Consider the following 21,326-nt stretch of genomic DNA (forward strand, 5'->3'; position numbering starts at 1 on the left):
AAGATCCTCTTTCCCATCTCCAGTATTTCGAAATACAGATGGATTTACAAGGAGTATGGGGAGATGTATGCTGCATAATCTTCCCCACCACTCTATCAGAAGCCGCTCAGCAATGGTATTTCAAGTTGGCTCCTAGAAAGTTTAGTTCATGGAAAACCTTCTCTTCGGAATTCCATGCACAATTCTCCTCCTCACGCCAACTTCCATTACATTTGGGAGACTTGGTCGAAGTTAAGCAACGACCAGGCGAGCCACTCCGTGCGTACATCAATAGATTCATGACGGAAGCGACCAAAGTTTCACGGGTAACCGAGGATGGAAAGTTATCTAAGATACTGGGGGGCATCGAAGTCGTCGGTGAACTTTGGGAGGATATAAGAAAGAATGGGCCAGTAGACTCAATGAGTAATTTCCTTGACCGAGTCGAAGGCTTCATCAAGCTCGAAGAAGCCATTCAACAAGCGGAAGGTGAACAAAAGCTGGGCAAGTCAAAGGCTCCTTCCACTGGAACATCCGCCCAACTTCCCAACTACACAAATAATTCAAGCTCAAGTGGCAAGCGTTCCAGCAATAACCACAAGCAAGGGAACGGAAAGAAAGGAAAGTTCACTAATAAATCCAGACAGACTCCCTGGGAGAATCATGCCAAATACACTGCATTCACTATTCTGACTGAAGATATAGAAAGTGTATACATGGCAACTCAGTCGATGGCCCCGTACAAGAAACCTGGGCCCTTAAAGAAAGACGCCAAAAAAAGGGACATGACAAAGTTTTGTCGGTTCCACGGGGACTACGGCCACACTTACGAATGCTACAAGGGAATTGAATTGCTAATAAGGAAAAACAATCAACACCTGCAGAAGTATGTCAAGACCGACACATGTTAAAACAACCAAGATTTGCTACCTCCACTAGTAGATAGACACTTGCAAGTCATTATTGGAGGTCGGCACATTGCTGGAGATTCGGGCAAAGCTCGGGAGAGGTATGCTCGAACAGCACAACACGAACAAGATGAAGTTATCCTGGCCGTGGGAGAGAGGAAGCCCAAAGTTCCACGAGCAAAAGAACCAACCATATCATTCAACGATGAAGACGCTGTCAAAGTCAAGTTTCCACACAACGGCCCGCTTTTTGTGGAGGTCTAAATAGCCAAAAAAATGGTGGCCAGGACCATGATCGACAATGGAGCCTCTTCCAACATTTTGTTCAAAACTGCTCACGAAAAAATGGGACTCCAACTAAAAGATCTAACCCCATGCCTCCAGCTTGTCTATGGTTTCTCCGGTCAAGGAGTTGCACCTCTAGGACAAATTTGTGTACCCCTCACTGTTGGACAAGCTCCGATGAGCATAACTATCATGGCACAGTTCCTAATATTGGATGTTCCTTCAGCTTTTAATGTAATGCTTGGTCGGCCAGCCTTGTATGACTTAAAGGCTGTCACAGCAATATTTCACTCGTGCCTAAAGTTCCCAACAAAGAATAGGGTAGGGTGTCTGAGAGGAAACCAGTAGTCTGCTCGGAAATGTTATAACCTTGCAGTTGCCAAGGCTAAGAAGGAAGTATCCTCCAGCCAGAGCACAGACAAGGGAAAAAATATTCCCAAGTAGGGAATTTCCCAATGCGGGGATGAAGATGTGGATCCTCGACTTGGGGACCCAAGCAGCAATGTTGGACCTGTAGAAGAATTAGAAGAGATCGAGATCGATCCAGCTATCCTGACCAGAAAGCTAAAGATCGAAAATGGTTTGTTGCTCGAAGTAAAATCAGAATTGATAAAATTTTTGAGAGCAAACCTAGACGTTTTTTCCTGGTCACATGCGGATATGGTCAGAATCAATCCTTCTATTATCTCACATGTTCTAAATATTGATCCCAATTTCTAGCCAATTCAACAAAAACGAAGGTTGTTGGACAAAGAACGAGCAGTAGCCCTGAAAGATGAAGTTGAAAAGCTGCGCAACAACAACTTCATAATTGAAGCTTTTTACCCGGCTTGGGTCGCGAATCCCGTACTGGTGCCCAAGCCGAACAAGAAATGGCGAGTCTGTATTGATTTTACAGACCTCAACAAGGCATGCCCTAAAGACTGTTTGACACTTCCAAGAATCGATCAGCTCGTAGATAGCAGGGCACGAAATATTATGCTTCATGGACGCTTACTCAGGCTACAATCAAATCAAAATGCATCCACCAGACCAAGAACATACAAGTTTCCGAACATATATGGGTCTCTATTGCTACAAAGTCATGGTGTTTGGTCTGAAAAACGCTGGAGCTACGTACCAACGATTGGTAAACAAAATGTTTAAAGACCAGATCGGGCGAAATATGGAAGTATACGTGGATGACATGCTCGTCAAATCCAGAAAAGTTGGGGGGCACATAGACGACCTGGACGAATGCTTCAAAGTCCTCAGAAAGTACAATATGAAACTAAATCCCTTAAAGTGTTCCTTCGGAGTCAGCTCGGGAAAGTTTCTAGGCTTCATTGTCAATGCCCGAGGAATTGAAGCTAATCCAGAAAAAGATTCAAGCCCTCCTGGACATGAACTCGCCAACAAAAACCAAGGAAGTGCAAAGCTTAACTGGTCGGATCGCTGCGCTCAGCAGATTCATTTCAAAATCAATAGACAAGTGTGTCCCATTCTTCAACATTTTGTGAGGAAACAAGAAGTTCGAGTGGACAGAAGAGTGTGAAAAAGCTTTCCAAGAGCTAAAGGCACAACTTGCAAAACCTCCCGTACTTTCAAAACCTCTGGACGTTGAAGAACTGGGAATATACCTAGCTGTCACAGAACATGTTGTGAGTGCCGTACTGATTAGAGAATAGAACAGTGTACAGTACCTAGTCTATTACATTAGTAAAAGACTCATTGAGGCCGAGGGCCGATATTTGTTGATAGAAAAACTCGCTTACTGCCTCATTCTAGCAACAAGCACTACAAAAAAATGGATATTCAGCTACAAAAAAATTGGTAGCAAATAATGCCTATTTAGTAGCTAATATACTTTTTGCAACTAACTTTTTTTGGTGGCTACTTCGTAGCTAATACTCCGTTGCTGAAAGTTTTTTGCTACCAAGGCAATTTGTAGCAAATTTGCTACTAATATTTTTGTAGCAAAAAATATCAAATCTAGTAGCAAAATAATTACTTTGAAAGACTACTAAAACTTTTTTAGTACTACATTTTAGTAGCAAATCACCTTAAAATTGGTAACAAATACAACTTTAGTACTTAAAAATATAATAATTCTGCTACTGAAATTTTGTTGCAAAATAAATTTAAATTGAATTGTATGTGATTTTTCAACCAAATTTATATTTAATATTTAATTTTAATTATTCTAGTAATGCAAATTTCTAATTATATATTTGTAGAATTATTAAAAAAATTATTATTAAAATATCTAAACTCACTTTAATAGAATTAATAACTTATATATACATACAATTAGTAAATTGTTGATAATACAAAATCTCTAACATAATCTAACATAATTTAAAATATATAACATAGACAAATCTAAAAAAATCAAATAAATCTTGGATGTTGGCTTATATCCGACCAATTCTGTTAGTACTTCACCAAACATTTTATTTACTATACAATAGATTGAGCCCTCTTGTGATGCCATTAGTGTAGACTCCCACAACACTCTTCGTGTGTAATTGACCAGATCAAGGTATTCGGCTGCAATAAGGGTTGTTGGGTTCTGAAGGTGAACACCTAAACCAACAACAACATGAAAAGAAATTACTCAATTAACAGTCTACATAAAGGGACTTGGTTTAACTAGAGGACATGAAAAACATGCTGATATTTGATTGATTTACCACAAGTCAATAAAAGAACCATGCTGAAGCCTTTGCAGTTGAAAGGTGCATCTTCAGATAAGAACCATGCTGATATTTGATTGATTTACCACAAGTCAATAAAAGAACTAAAATCCAAATTTTTGAAAGTGAAACATTAATAATGAAAAGAGAAAAAAGATTAAAAAATCTCACAAGTCAGTGGACTCATAGCGAGTGGCGATAGCAAGCTCGCTATGGATTGTACACCAAAGAACAAATCCCTGTGCTTTCCCCTGAAAGAGAAGAATAGAGTAAATTTAGAGAATGGAAGTAAAAGACTTGCATCTCTTCTATAATGAGTGTCAGTTCATGATTTTTCATGCAATTTGGGAACAAACCTGATTGCTTGAGCTCGATGCTTTTGAAATAATTGCGTAAGTCTGCATATTGAGAATTTGACAGCAAAATTATTGAACAATCATATTCATAGTTCACCAACATAAATATAAGAAAAAACAAAAAATCACTTACAGCAGGTTTCACAAGAACATAGATAACTCCAAATGAGGCACTTAAGTAAGGCACCTGCAATATGATAATTACTTTCATTATTCCCAGAACAATTATTTTATCAACGGAAATTTTTTATCAAGTATGTTATAAGGCTGCAAATTTCTAAGGATCTTTTCATGGAAGAATTTAAGTCAAGCATGATTTGTTGAAGAAAATAAACAGTTCCTTTTGACTAGGCCTCTTTATTGATTGGTCTTTTAAATCTCTACTTTTCAAAATAGATCTTGTTTAATATTTTTATCAAGTTGTTCACAGTGCTTACCCAAGTTGCCCAAGCCAAACCATAGAGTAATGCCTGCATGTAAGAAAGCATCATTAGATTATTTCTTTTTTCCTTTTAGTGGAGAAATGAGAATAATTTAATAGGGTGGCTTACATAAGCTATAGAAGAAAGTAAGGCCATGCACAATATTACTTTCTCTCCAACCAATGGATTCATTAGTGGAAGCAGCACCATCTGGGAGGCACATCAAAAACCCAAATCTTTCATTCAAAAAATGCATAATAATTGGACTAAGCATGATCTTGAAAGGTTATATAGATGAGTTTAAATGCTTATGACACATTAATAATTCACCTAAGAGATTAGAAGACCGTTAAAAAAATGATATTGTGAACTTCATACTACTTTCTTAGTCAAGGGTAAGACTATGAGAACTGGTTTTTCAACTTTTGCATAAATTTTTATATGACCATCTTGTGAGAAAAAATATTAAATGCAGTGAGGTGAGAGAAATATCAATCCAAACCATGACATATGTATGAACTTTTGTAGAATAAACAATTTGAGATAATAAGCTCCATAAGGAAACATACCTGAGAAGCAATAGAACCTATACCAACCATCATCAAAATTTCCGAGAACTGATTTTTGTCGAAGCCAAAAGCTGCCTTTAGATAGTACTGTGCAAGTTGAAGTAGTAATAGGATTTTCAATTCATTGAAATAAACAGGGCACAAAATATGTTTCAAAATCATTAGTTATAATAGCATTTGCAAAGGACAAATTACTCTAATCTAATTACTGCAAAGACTAAACTAATGCAAATGCAATTTTAAAAAGGGCAAAGTAAAAATAGTACAAAGTTGGTACAATCCCATGTTTGGCAGGTATCATAAACCCTCATTCAACTCTCATTTTACTTGTTGAACCCATATTCCAATAATGTTGAAGTTCTATCCTTTAAAAATGGAGTAAAGCTCTTTTTAGCTACAAGGGTGGATCAAATTAATGAACTTGTCCTCCAAAAGTGGATCAATTCCTTTCGTTTGGAATAATTAATGTAGATAATGTTTGGTTATCCTTAGTCTTTTATTGTAATTGAAAAAACATACCAGCAGAACACTGCTGATTCCTGACATTCCCAACTCATAGAAGAAAGAAACCAGAGAAATGCTCCTAAGTGTTGGACTGCAATGGAAATATAGCTTGGAATAGTCACAAGTGGCAACTTTCATATGATTTTCATAACCAATTTGTTTCAATATACTATCTGCATATGAAAAGGAGAATGTCACCAAACCATTCACATAGCCATAAACTTAAGCCTTATGCCAACAATACCACTATATCGATAGCAGCAGTAGGTGACAAAAATTAAATCAAAAATTCAGTTTAATTTTTGATCAAAAATTAATTTTTCAGTTTAATTAATGTATTTTTAAATTAAAAATTATACCTATAAATAATTAAACCACAAATGTAGAACATTTTAGTTATAAAATTAACAAACAACTTAAGAATATTAAATTTAATTTATCCAAAAATAAAGGAAAAAAAGACGTATATCCTAGCAAACATTTATTATAAGATTTAAAATAAGATAAAAACATTAATTATAAACAAACAATCTGGACAGAGTAATTTAAATTTAAATTTCAAAAAAAGATAAGTATCCCACAAAACAAGGTTAAAAAATAACAAAAATTTCAAAAATTAAAATTTGAATTTGGTTTTTAAATAAATACGTGTATGTATATATATACCATACATTAATTTTTATCGTCATTTTTTTTTCTTTACTCTATTCACATTCACTGTTAACGATTTTTTTTTTCTCTCAAAAACCTTAATTTGCCTCAACAGCCTCAACAAATCTAAAGAGCAATTAAGTGCCATATTTGTATAAAGGTATGAGCTAAATGATATTTGATATATATCATGATTGACATTATAATCTTGCATTGATTAGATTGTTAATTAAAAAATCCCTTCAGGTGTTTCAATTGGTGAGGTGTTTCAAAGAATTTCAAAAAGGATACAAGGAGTGGGTACACACAAACAGGTTTGAATAAATTTCTATACTATTTCACTAAAACAATATGCATTGAAATCAACTAGGAAATATAGAATTGACATGGATTAATTATCTTCGTTTTCGAATTTGTATAGTTGTTCTTTGTTGGGCTAATGAATTTACAATCTTCTTACTCTACTTTGGTGGCATGCAATTCCATTTTGAAATAGAAGAAAAAGCCATTACAATGCTTTCAAATAACATATTATAAATAACTAGAATTACAAATAATTACCTAAATAATTAATACTCCCACGGGGACATTACAGCAGGAAACAACTTATAACAAAAACTCATCAAAATATAAATATCAAATGCAGAGTAACACATCAACCAGATAAGCAACTCAAATCAAATTTCCTATCTTTTCTTGAGAAACCATCTAAATTACTATACTAAGAAATCATCATCACTCAACCACTAATCAAATCCTGAAATCCAGGGAAAGGCCAATCAAAGTCTTGTTATTTAATATTACGTTACAGGAAATGTCTAGCTAAATTCTGTTTCTCACATTGTGACTTTGCAGAATCCTCAAGAATAAACCTCACAATAATAATATATACAATTAAATAAAGGTAAAAAATGAAAACATACCATTAGGAATGTCTTTGAGCTGAGTACCACGACCCTGAAATTTGAAAAATAAAACATATATGCATTAAAAATTGGAAATTGGAAATTTAACATACAACCCCAAAAAAATACCAGAATTTGTAAGTATTATTACCTTCTCAATTGATAAACCTTTGCTCGACGAAGACCTGGCAACAGTAGGTGCAGAATACCGTTCAACGATCTTCCTCTCTGCCTTAAATACTCGGCTCTTTGTCTCCTAATTGCCTGATAATCATAGAAAGAGAACTTTTAGAAAATATGCATATAACACAAGCAACACAGTATCAACAAATAAAATGCAGATATAGATTGACAGTAGAACAAATTATTACTCTTTGTAGCCGATCTTCCAACTGATCCCTCATTCTCCGCCTCTCAATCTCACGTTGATGAGAGACAGACTTAGCAACACGATGCACCCACAGCCACTGTCCCCACCGCCAAATCTCTTGAACTCTCCATATTTCGTGCTGTCGTTCTTCGCCGAAGTCGAACAGAGCAGAACGTACTGCCTGAGGTGCCGTTCTTCGCCGAAGTCGAACAGAGCAGAACGAGAGGGATCGAACAGAGCAGAACGAGAGGGAGAGACTGAGATCGATTTTAGGGTTGATACTGAGAGCTGTCGTTCTTCGGCGAAGTCGAACAAAGGGAAAGAGCAGTTTAGGGTTGATACAGCTGCTCTTTGATATTGCGTATATTTGCAGCTAGCTGTATATACTCTTTTTTATTGTTATTATTATTATTATTATTATTATTATTATTATTATTATTATTATTATTATTAGCCTACCAAAACTAATTAAATGTAATCTATTTTAAAAAATATTTTTTTAACAAAAAATAAATTGAGTGACATTATTTTTAAAAAATATAATATGTTTTATTTTTAAATGACAAATGTAATTAATTACTAAAAAAATTAGAGTATCATAACTTTTAATTTTCAAAAATAGTAGCAATTAAGTATATATATCTGAAACAAAAATTAGTATTATATTCTTTATACTTAGTTGTGTAGCACTTATTTTTGAGTTGAAACTATATATAAACCATAAATTATCAATTATAAATATAAATATGAATTTATTTATACACTTCAACAATAAATAAGAAATATTAGATCGTCACTTTAGTTGTGCCAATAAAATTTAGGATTAATTACAGCAGGAGACGTTAATTATATTTTATTTATAGATATATGATGACTTATTTAATTTAAGGATATACCCAATATTAATTCTCTTAAATTGCTAAGCGGTATACATTCAAATTAGGATAAGTTTTATTTCATATCATTTTATTTCTCTTAAACTTTTTCTTTTTCTAAATTGTTTTCTCTCTCCGGTAAGCATTCCATATCATTTTATTGGCCACTTTCATAGTAGCTACGTGAGAGGAATTAGTAGGCTTAAAAAATATATATATACATAATATATTCATAATTTTCTTTAATATTAAAAAATAACTCTTTTTTTTTTGTCTTTTTTAAGAAAAGTTTAAACAATTTTTTTGGTTACACCGATAATTATTTGAGCTCAAAAATTATATCACCACGATCTACTTTTCAAGGAGATCGTTTTAACATATGGGAAGTATATATTTTATTACTGATGTCGGAAAAAATAATTAAAATCAAAAGTAACCTTTTAGTTTCTTTACTAGAAAATCGAATTTTTAAATATCAACTAATTTCTAAAATAATTTATAAGAAACTAAATTTTTAAACATGATATCTTCTCTGTTAGATAGGATGTGTTGTTGTTACTTATTTAAAGTAAATTTATTTAGATTCTAGCAAACTCTTAAATATAAACTATTATAATATTTATTGTAGTAATCCATAAAATAAGCAACTAAATGTGTATGAGAAAAATTATTTTGAAATATATTTTTTTTTAATGAAAAGTAACTAATTGATATATTATTTACATCAAAAGCAACCAAAAGATTACTATTTTTTTTACTTGCAAAACACTGAAATTTCTGGAAGCGAGAATTTTTAAGTTTTTTTAATTTTCGGTAATAATTTTAAATTTTGGCATTTATGCTGATGTGGCACATCGGTATTTGTGCAAATAAATTTGTTAAAGGTATTTTTGCAAATAAAATCAATGTTAAGTATATTATTGAAAAAACCCCAAAAATTTATACACTATGGTGCCGTTTGGTAACAATTATGTTTTTTAATTTTTAAATTACAAAAATGAGGTAGAATTTTTGTTTTTAAAATTTTGTTTCTGAAAAATTTTGGGTCTGAGTCGGAGTTTAAAACATTGATTAAAAAAATTGTTTAAAAAAATAGTAAAAGTGACTTTTTTGTTTTTAAAATTTTAATTTTCAATTAAAAATATTGAAAAGTAAAAACAGTTTTATAGAATATGTTTTTGAAAAATATTTTGACTTTTCTAATTTTAAAAACAGAAAAGTGATTAAAAAAGTGTTACCAAACGGCACCTATAATTATTAATAACTAAAGAATATTTGATAGGATTTTTTTACTTTTACACTTGAAAATAATTTTTTTTGTATCTTCACATAATTTCACATAGAAACCCTCATAGTAATTGAACAACCTAAATCGTAACAAAAATTCACATATAAACTACCAGAGCAACCCAAACAAAAAAATCATATTATTTATTATTATATTATTTCATATATTTTTTCAAATACAATATAGTATTTATCAAAATTATTAATATTAAATATTTTTTCTTGTAGTATAATTCATCGTGTTTATCGGAAGATACAATAAAAAATGATAGATAAGAACTGGATTTTCCAAAAGGATAGATTATCGGAGGAGTTTTTCAATGGACTTAAAAATTTTCTCAAATTATCATCCTTTCACTTGAATGATGAAAATAAGATTCGATGTCCATGTGTTTCATGTATGAACTTATACTATTATGACTTGGAGACGATTGAGCGCCATATATTTGTAAGAGGATTTTATACAAAATATGTTTTATGGGAGTTCCACGGGGAAGATATCACAGAAATACACGAGGATGAAGAGAATGCAGAATCAATCGTTGAGGAAGACAACACATTATATGATAGTGATGATGAAGATGATGACGATATGATACCAGCATTAGAGGATTTGGCTAATCAATCTCATAGAAATAGTGAGTTTGTGAACCTTGGAGATTCAAATGGCGACAACAATGCAAGGAATTCATTACCTAACTTATTTGCTGAAGCTGAAAAGGAGTTGTACCCCGGATGCACAGTATTCTCGAGCTTAACATTTATTGTTAATCTAATGCACATTAAAGTGATGTGTGATTGGAGTAACAAATCATTTGATCTGTTGTTGGACTTACTTTGGAAAGCATTTCCCAAAGACAATAAGATTCCACGGTCATATTACGAGGCTAAGAAGATGTTGCGTGATCTTGGTTTAAGATATGAAACCATTCATGTATGTAAGGACAATTGTGCTTTATTTTGGAAAGAGAATGAAAATGCTGAAAGATGTCCTGTATGTGATCATGAACGATACAAATTTCAAAGAACTAAAGGCAAGAAGATCCCATACAAAAAGATGCAATATTTTCCCATAACTCCACGTCTACAACGACTTTTTATGTCTCGCCATACATCAACTGATATGAGGCGGCATAAGGAAGAACGTGTTGATACTGATGGTGAACTTAGACACCCACTCGATGCGAAGTACGGAAGGATTTCGATCGACAATATCCTAATTTTGCAAAAGAAACTAGAAATGTTAGGTTGGGATTTGCAACAGATGGATTCAATCCATTCGGTGATTTATCAAACGCACATAGTATGTGGCCGGTTGTTGCTAATGCCATATAACATGCCTCCATGGAAATGTATGAAACGAGAATTCGTAATGATGGCATTACTAATTCCAGGACCCAGTGCTCCAGGCAAAGACATAGATGTCTTTTTACGACCTCTAATTGATGAGCTCAAGGAATTATGGGAAAATGGGGTGCGTACTTTTGATATTGTTGACCAAGAATATTTTACAATGCGTGCTGCAGTATTATGGACGATTAATGATTTTCCAGCATATGGTACTGTGTCTGGGTATAGCACTCAAGGGTATAAGGCTTGTCCTGTTTGTGAGGAAGACACATCTTCATTTCGAGTAAGAGGAAAAACATGTTTCATGGGTCATCGTCGATATTTGAGTCTGAACCACCAATGGCGCAAGGATAAAGAGTACGATGGCACAATTGAAAGACGTTCGGCTCCAAGAATTTTAACAGGAGATGAAATCTTGGACAAAGTAAAAGGTTTATGGAAATGTAGGCCAGGGAAAAATGATAAGATCATTAAGGAAGATAAGCAACAAATGAAGGATGCATCTTATGAAAACAAAACAAACTGGAGGCGAAAAAGTATTTTGTGGGAGTTAGAATACTGGCCTAAGTTAAAACTAAGACATAATTTGGATGTGATGCATACTGAAAAAAATATATGTGAGAGTGTGGTCGGTACAATATTTAGTATCGATGGGAAGTCTAAGGATACTGAAAAGGCAAGACTTGATTTACAAGACTTAAATATTCGGAAGCAGCTACACATGAAAAAGAAAGGGAATAAATGGTTGAAACCAGTAGCATGTTATACACTATCGGCAAAGGAACGACAAGAATTTTGTACGTTCATAAAATCTGTAAAATTTCCTGATGGATATGCAGGAAATATTTCTCGAAATGTTAACATGAAAGATGGAAAATTATTTGGGTTGAAAAGCCATGATTGTCATATCTTACTGCAAAGGTTGTTACCTATTGGTTTAAGGCCATATTTGAATAAAAAGGTGATGGATGCAATTCTTTGAGTTATCATTGTTCTTTAGAAAACTATGTGCGAGGACATTAAATGTGAAAGACTTAGATGAATTGGAAGAGGGCATTGTACTTACCTTATGTAAATTGGAAAGTATTTTTCCTCCTGCTTTCTTCGATGTGATGATTCATCTTGCGGTGCATTTGCCATTAGAAGCTAAGTTGGGAGGTCCAGTACAAATGCGATGGATGTATTCAATCGAAAGGTATCATAAAGTGTATTTTAGTTAAATTGGTATTATTCGATAATTGTTGAGTACAATATTTTAAAATTATACATTGAAAACATAATAAATTTCAGGGAATTAGGTCATTTAAAGAAATATGTAAAGAACAAAGCTCGACCTGAAGGTTGTATTGCTCAAGGATACATTATTACCGAGGCATTAAATTTTTGTTCCATGTATCTTCGTGGAATAGAGACACGATTTAATCGCCCTGATCGTAATTCTGAAAACCTTGGCGTCAGAAAAGAATCTACCTTGTCTATATTCAACATGCCTACAAGACCATTTGGCAAACAATCATCTTTCACACTAACTCAAGAGGAACGAAACCAAGTTCAATGGTACATTTTGAATAATTGTCCACGAGTTAGACACATACTTAACGTAAGTTAATTTGTTTTTCCTTCCCAAATATTATAATATTTATGTTTTAGCATAAAATTAATATTTCATAGTACTTGTTATGAAAACGAGAGAACATAGATTATTCTTACAATCTCAAGGATTTTCCGAGCATTGACCAAGTACAAAAAAATGAATTTTCAAGATGGTTTGAAAATAAAGTAAGTATAAAATATAAATTAAAATATCTTATAACATAAATTTGTGTTTGCATCATAAAATGACAATATGAAATTTGAAATATTCACAGATAAAAAAAATGAACGAAACAACTTCGGTCAAGCAGTAGAAGATTTGTATGCAATTGCAGTGCAACCTGATTTGTTGGTTTGTTCATATGATGGTTGTATGGTTAATGGAGTTCGATATCATACAAAAAGTCGAGATGAAAAACGTACAACTCAAAATCATGGTGTTTTGGTTGAAGCAGAATATGAAGGAAAAATGTGTAATTTTTACGGCGTCATTGATGAAATTTGGGAAGTACACTACCTCTATTGGAATACAGTTGTATTGTTCAAATGTTCTTGGTACAATACCAATGGGAATAAAATGTATACTGAGTATCATTTTACTAGTATAAACATTAGCTTAAAATGGTTTGAAGATGAACCATTTGTTCTTGCTAATCAAGTATGTTCAGTCTTTTATTTAGATGATATTAAAAAAAATAAAGATTGGAAAGTAGTGCAGAAAGTGAATCATCGCCACATTTGGGATATACCACCAAAGCCAGATCATGATGAAGATGATGATGAAGATCCCACTATCATCGGTTCTGAAGCATATCAAGAAGAATTTTCGAATAATATTGATTTAAATTTTGATTCAACAATAAGTAATATCAATCTTATTCGGGATGATATCGAAGATATAGAATGTGATGATGCAGTATTTAGTGATATTCCAATAAATCACAATGATGATACAGAAGAAGAACCGTAACTTGATGATTCTGAAGATATAATATTGAGTGATAAAACTAATTAGGTATAAAGTGCGTCAATTTTTTGTTTTTTTAATTTTTCAATATAAAAATTTGTTACATGCAATACTAATTAATTTGGTATTTTTCAACTTTACAGTCATGTCAAATAAGAAGTCACGTGATCTACCATTAAGTCGTACAAGGTCATTTGGTCCAAAGAAGACACATAATAATGATTCAACATCTACAAAATCTCCACCTCCTATGCCTTGTTCTCCAAATGAAGATTCAACAACACCATCTGATGATGAAATTCAAGAATTGTTAGGTACAACCGTTCATACATGCATGACTTAATTAAGATAATATATACATAAATATAGTTATATCACAAATTATATTGTAATTATGGACAGAATCAAAGAAGAACACCCGTGGCCCTACTCGTGGGGATGGAGTTAGACGTTCATCAAAAAATGATACAAGTAAGAAAATAATTTCTTATAGGAAAGGTGAACTTAGAGTGTATGGGCCAAATGCAACTATATTTGGAAACACTGTTGGTGTAAAAGTACGTCATCATGCTCCACTTCAGTATAGTGGTTGGGCCAAAATTCCTCCAGAAGATAAGAAAGCAGTATATGCTCGCATCATGGTATACATATTTATAGTACAATTTTTATGTACATAAAGCTATAATTTTATAATTCATTTAATAATTATCTTTTTTTAGGACATCTTTGACATAGATTTTAAAAAAGATCCATACCTCGAAACTATTTGCAATCACTATTGTCAAGAGAGATATAGGGGCTACCGTAACAAATGCCACAGTAAATACAAATCTCTTATCGAGGAAGGTAAAAATCCATTAGAAAATCGACCTAAAAAGTTGGTGCTAACGAGACGAAGGCGGGAATGGATGTGTAAAAAGCGTTTTTCTAATGAAGAATGGAAGGTATCATAATATTTCTTCAATTCGTACACATTTAATACTTTTAAATTCTTAATACTGACATGAAATATGTTATGTAGAAAAAGTCACCGCAGTTCTAAAAATAGAGCAAAAGTTTCTTTTATGCATTCTGGTGGAACAAAATCCTTTATTCAATACTTACATGAAGAGGTAGTATTTTTTTTCGTATAATAGCATTAAAATATTATTATATTTTAATTTTATTTATTATTTAAATGTATTACAGAAATCAAAACAAAGCATAGGTGATGAAGTACAACAACAAACTATGAAGTGTGGAGAGATCGAAATGTTTCGAAAAACTCATTATACGATTGAGAATGGATGGATCAACGAAATAGCCAAGGAAAAATATGTATGTTAACTTTAAAAGTTAGTAATTTTATTTAATCGTTTTTGTAAAAGTAATAATTCATTATTTTATTGTTATTGTAGAATGAAATGGTTGAGTTGCGACGAGATAAACTTATTCAATTTGAAGATGGCTTGCTACTAGTAGTTGATGAGGCTGCTATATATAGGCAGGTGTTAGGTGAAGGAAAATACGGTTGGTTACGAGGTTTAGGTCCTACACCTGGAAAAAAGATCTCAGTGGAATTATCATCCAAACATAAAGAGATTGAAGAAGAACGTTTGGACAAATTAGAGAAAATCATTGAAGATCTAAGGAAGGACCAAGATAATAATGTTGCAAGAATCGTTCAAGAGAATATGAAAATATTCTATGAATCACAACAAGGCAGATTATTAGAGGAACGATCATCAGAGTCACCAATCAGAATTCCATCAATGGTTTTATTAGAACATAAATTTACTCTCACATATTTTTTTTTTCATGTATTTAAAATAAATTATAACAATTTTTTTTTGATTCAGGATAAACAAAATAGTTTTTTCACGCAACTGGAGCCAAGTAAAGAAAAAGATCAACCCTCATCTTCACAAAAACCCACTAAATCGTCCTCAAATTTAGAAGAAGTGCGAGATTCTCCAATTAAATTTGAGATTCCTAAGGACACTCCAAAGGGTGTAAAAGCTGCATTACTAGGCCGTTCGCTTTATAAAAGCTTCACACACTTTTTCCATGGTCATGGACCCAGAAATTTTGGATAATGATGAATATTTACATATTTCACCTATCGATGTAATTCATCTAGGCACTATGAAACGGATTGGAGCTGCTTGCATAGTATTTTACATTAGGTAAAAAATTTATCTTTAAATTACACTTAATGCACTAAATAATATTTTTTCCTTATTAATCTAATTGTAATATTTAGGATCTTACATGAAAAGTTGGTGAAGGCAAATCGAGCACAATATTTTCGTTTCTTTCATCCAATTTTAGCTTTGGATTCATGTCAAGCACAAAATGCAATGACAATGGCAGATCGCATGGAAGGAACAGAAGCGGGACAATTTTGGTTGCTTTACGGTTAATACTGGGTAAGAATTATTTAGTTAACTATTTATGTTATCAATATATTTGACTTACATATAATATCTTACTTTGGTGGTCAACAGAGACCATTGGATGCTAGCAATTATTGATGTATTGCGTGAAACATGTTATTGGCTTGACTCAATTGGATTACCCCCGCCTAATAAAATTAAATCTCTAATGGCAATGTAAGTTAAATAATATTATGGTTTAGTCTAATTTAATTTTTATTTTTTAAATTATTTTAATATTTCTTTTGTTTATTAGGACTTTTGATTACTACAATGCTTCCACTAATAGGCAGCCAAAAAGTACGGCATTACATGGAAATCTATAAAAGTAAGTTGTAAAATAAAATTACATTAATATAACAATATAGTAATTATTCTATAAATTTTAAAATATTTATGTGTTTTTATTTCATAAATATGTGCAGTGTCCTCAACAAATATCGGATTATGAGTGTGGATATTATGTAATGAGATACATGCGTGAATTTTGCATGAATTCTAGACCTATCAATTGGCTAACCACTCAAGTAAGTTATATATATATATATTTGGGGTATATACACTATGATAAAATATTTTTCTATTTTATTATAAATACTACTATATGAACTAATACTTACCTTACTCATTGCAGTGGAATGGGAAAAAAACTTATACAAAACAAGAAATTGATGAAATTCGTTTGGAATGGGCTGACCAATTTTTAGAAGAAATTACAGAAGATGGAGTGCTTTAATTGAGTGATCACAATAAAAGAAACATTGTTATTGTGTTATGCAAACCTTTCAGTTTATTAATTTGTTTTAAGGTAGTAAGTGTTTTTTTTTCCGTAAGATGCTTTTATCTATGTTGGTTTCTTTGAAATTTTTACTGAAGCTTATTAGAGGGTCCATCTAGTATCTTTGTTTCAACAAAATTATATATATCCTATATGACTTATGTAGTTGTTTATTACATTATTTTTCTTTCAATTTTTTGTGGCGTTTATAATTTTTTAAATTTAGTTTATCTTATTCATTTATTATAAATTTAATTATTTCTTTTTACCTTTCTTTAATATTACAACAAAATATAATTTATATACATATTGTTTTTTAAGAAAATATAGATTAATTTTTTTAATTTGGAGCACAAGTACAGATTTAATTATGTTTTTATGTTTACTATTCTTACGTATATATTATATTATATTCTACATTTATTAATTAGTAATACATAAATTAACACTTTAACTAGAAATATTTATTTGCTAGTGTAAAAATATGATATAATTTAGTAGCAATAAATTTATAATTGCAATAAATTCTAATATACACAAAATGCATCAACTTTATATTTTACGCCAATATAAAATTTTAGCTACAAAAAATACTAGTAGCTAAAAGTATTCATATGCCACCAAAATTTTTAGTAACAAGCATATTTAGTGTCATTTTGATTAAAACTCATTTTGCTACTAAAATTTAGTAGCAAATTTTTATTTAGTGCTCAAAATGTTAGCTACCAAAGATAATTGTAGCTAAAAATATAAATTTGCTACTAAAATATTTGGTAGGAAACTCATATAGTATTTTTTTATTAGAACTTGCTACAAAATTATTTTGCTACGAAAATTTAGTAACTAATATTAATTAACTGCTACCAACTACATTTGGTAGCTAAACTTTCGTTGCTAAAAAGTTGGTTTCTTGTAGTGAAGAAAGTTGAGGCCTTATTTCCAAGCTCATCCTGTTCGGGTATAAACCGACCAGCCACTACGACAAATACTGCAAAAGCCAGATGCTTCTAGACGGTTACTCAAGTGGGCGGTAGAGTTGGGTCAGTGCGAAATCACTTACCAACCCCAAACAGCAATCAAAGGCCAAGCTCTAGCAGACTTTGTGGTAGAATGCACAGGCAAAAAAGAAAGCATACCAGAAAGCAGCCCCGAGCCGGTACAAGCACCTCAGCCAAGTAACAATAAAGAAAAACCGACCTGGAAACTACATGTGGAAAGGTCGGCTACTGATCAACTATCTGGTGTAGGGATTGCCCTTGTCACGCCTGAGGGCAACACCTGCACACTGCAGTCAAGTTCAAATTCAAGGCACTAACAAAGAAGCCGAGTACAAAGCTTTAATCGCTGGGCTAAAACTAGCCCGGGAGATGAAGGCTGAACACATTGAAATCTGCAATGACTCATAGCTAGTGGTAAATCATGTATTCGGAGAATACGAGGCTCGGGGAAAAAAAAAAGCATATCTGACCAAAATACACGATCTGGTCGCACAATTCAAAAGCTACGGTCTTAGATAAATTCCAAGAGAAGAAAATACAACTGCAGACGCGTTGGCCCGATTGGCAAGCAACAATGTAAGTGACAAGGCAAACTTGGTTCCTATCTAGTTCCTCGAAGAGCCAAGCATCACTGGCACGGAAGAAATAGAAATGATTAATAGATCCCCAAACTGGATGATGCCAATAGCAGCCTACCTCAACTCTGGGGAACTCCCAGATAATCGAAATGAAGCTCGAAAAATGAGAAGGAAGGCAGCACGGTATATCATAGTAGAGGGAGTCATGTAGAGAAGAGGATTCTCGATGCCATTGCTCAGATGTGTCACTCAAGACGAAGCTGCACGACTCCTATCTGAAGTTCACGATGGATTCTGTGGAAATCACGCCGCTGGACAGAGCTTATCCAAGAAAATTCTAAGGCAAGGTTACTTCGGGCCAACGATGATTGAAGATTCGACAGCCTGTGTTAAGAAGTGCGACAAATGCCAGAGATTTTTGAAGATACCAAGAGCTCCGCCCAACAAGTTGACACAGATGCAAAGTCTGTGGCCCTTTGCCATTTGGGGAATTGACCTGATCGGGCAAGTACCTAAAGGTAAAGGTGGGGTGCAGTACGTAGTGGTAGCGGTTGATTACTTACTAAGTGGACTGAAGCTGAATCACTTGCAACCACTACATCAAAGAAAGTTCACGACTTTATAGTGAAGAACATAATATGCCAGTTCAGACTACTGTGCAAGATAGTCTCAGATAATGGCAAGCAGTTTGACAGCCAATCCTTTACTGATTTCTGTGCGAACCATGGTATCATCAAAAGTTTCTCCGCAGTGGCGCATCCTCAGGCAAATGGTCAAGTTGAAACAGTCAACAAAACCTTGAAGGATACACTGAAGAAAAAACTTGAAGATGCCAAAGGAAACTGGCCAGAAGAGCTTCCTAAAGTTTTATGGTCATACCGTACAACAAAAAAAATAGCGACCGGACAGACACCATTCGCAATGGCGTACGGTTATGAAGCTATGCTGCCCATCGAACTCGAGCCACCTACCCACAGAAGATTGACGTACGATCATGATACCAGTCACATACTCCTTGCAGAATCACTCGATGAAATCGATGAAAGATGAGAAACTGCAAACTTAAAGTTGATGGCCCATCAACAAAAAGTAGCTCAATATTTCAACAAACAAGTGAACGCTCGGAAATTCTCTGTGGGAGATATGGTCCTGAGAAGGGTATTCCTAAACACCAAAGACAGTACGGAAGGTGTACTAGGACCTAACTAGGAAGGACCATATCAAGTGGTCGAAGTTCTCGACTCCGGAGCATACAAATTAGGTAAGTATGACAAAAAAATGCAACTCATTCTAGTATCACAGTATTGGAATGGAGAACATTTAAGAAAATACTAGCAATAAAGTATCAGGTCGGATGATCACTTTAAGTACTAAATGAACATTTTCTTTTAAGTGAATGGCCTTCTGAGCGGACTACGCCCAAAGATTTCGATAAAAGAAACAAAGTACTCAGGTCGGGTGACCACTTTAAAGTACAGTTTCTTATGTCTGCAATTTTTTTTTATTTCATGTTAAGCTAAAAGATCATATTAGATCAAATAGCTCTGATGTAAGTTACCACGGTAACAAATACACTTTTCGATCCATAAATGAATAAAGATAGTTATTTCAAAATTCAATTGAGTCAAAAAAATCAGCATGTTTATAATTTACCATACAATGCTTACAAAAGGTTTGGTCAAACCTAAAACACCGAACAGATAAACATTATATTTGTAAAAGACAGGTCACCAATAGTCATACGCCTGCTCAGTCACTTGGGGGGGCACCTATACCTGTACAAAGCCTTTGGTAAAAATAAAACAGTCACAATTGTACGACAATTATAAACAGAGAATGAAATTCATTAAGGATAACAAAAGCACGTAATACCGTGATTAAAAGCTACTCGGTCAGCCCGTTGTCCAAAAAATGAAAAACAATTCCAAGTTTAAAGACCGCTTGGTCGGTCATGATGTCTTAGAAAAGGCCCTGAGGCCGAATAAGATATATATATATATATATAAGGAGATAAAAAGAGAAGTGTTTAAGCAGCTGGAGTCCAAGGCTCTTGGTTTGGTTCTTCTAGGCCAACCGGAGTAGGAGGATCTGTTGTTTGAGCAGGAGGTGCATCAACGGCCTGACCGGAGGTTGAAGCAGCCACCTCAGTTTTGCCATAGGCCACTTGGGACGCGCAGTACTCAAGGTACATGTCCGTACCATCACCCAAGTAGTCGAAATTGGCTCAAGGATTAGCCTTCCAAAAATCAAAGAAAAGCTCAAGACCGGTTGTCTCCAAGGCATTGACCTTCTCCTTCAACCTGTCCACCTTAGCCGAAAGCTCGCCCTCCTTGGCGTCCTTTTCCTCCTTCATCTGATGAAGAACTGCTTGCAGAGAAGTCATCTCATCTTGAAGACTGTCTACCTCAGCAGATAAGATCTCGATGGTCTCCTCAAAATGGTCAGCAACCTCGAGATACTTAGTCAGCACAGTGATTTTCTTCTCAGCGGAAAACAACTTCTTGTTGGCTTCACCCAACTCCAACCGAAAAGCTCCGACTTCCCCTGGCTTCTTCAGCATCCTTCTTGGCCAAGTCCGCCTCCGCCTTCAGGGTGTCGGACAGAGCCGCATTCTTGGAAGCAGCAGACTTAGCCCGGGAATAAGTGTAGGCCAACTTCAGACCGGCCTGCACAAAGGAAAAACTTTAGCATATTGAGCAAAGTATGGAAGATTAAGGGGAAGTATCAAAAAAGACTTACCCTGGCGAACTCCTTCAAGACTCCGCCCACCAACAACTCCAAAGAAGAGTGATTGTCAGCACAAGCCAGTTGCTCACTGACCTCAGGAACCAGCCGGTTCATATAATGGGCCAGCATCTCCTT

At 33.8% G+C, this 21,326-nt stretch overlaps 1 protein-coding gene and 1 non-coding gene across 2 annotated transcripts; one reads left to right on the top strand and one right to left on the bottom strand.

The window, feature by feature from the left end:
* Positions 1-3,427: 3,427 nt before the first annotated feature.
* LOC115715721 (uncharacterized) lies at positions 3,428-7,658 on the bottom strand. Its single transcript, XR_009688723.1, has 12 exons — positions 7,626-7,658; positions 7,406-7,510; positions 7,273-7,306; positions 5,714-5,871; positions 5,195-5,281; positions 4,755-4,835; positions 4,641-4,673; positions 4,337-4,390; positions 4,204-4,245; positions 4,019-4,098; positions 3,845-3,913; positions 3,428-3,737 (listed from the first exon to the last, which is right to left on the bottom strand). It is a non-coding gene; the product is annotated as an uncharacterized LOC115715721 (transcript).
* A 2,393-nt stretch (positions 7,659-10,051) lies between these two features.
* LOC133039686 (uncharacterized) lies at positions 10,052-12,118 on the top strand. The gene has a single exon (XM_061118599.1). It carries the CDS (start codon positions 10,052-10,054, stop codon positions 12,116-12,118), a length of 2,067 nt encoding a protein of 688 aa, XP_060974582.1.
* The last annotated feature ends 9,208 nt before the right edge of the window (positions 12,119-21,326 follow it).

The sequence above is a fragment of the Cannabis sativa genome, chromosome 7 (assembly GCF_029168945.1).
Source record: "Cannabis sativa cultivar Pink pepper isolate KNU-18-1 chromosome 7, ASM2916894v1, whole genome shotgun sequence".
NCBI lineage: Eukaryota > Viridiplantae > Streptophyta > Magnoliopsida > Rosales > Cannabaceae > Cannabis > Cannabis sativa.

Coding starts and splice junctions, on each gene's coding strand:
- LOC133039686 (XM_061118599.1), top strand. CDS start 10,052: ATGATAGATAAGAACTGGATTTTCCAAAAGGATAGATTATCGGAGGAG.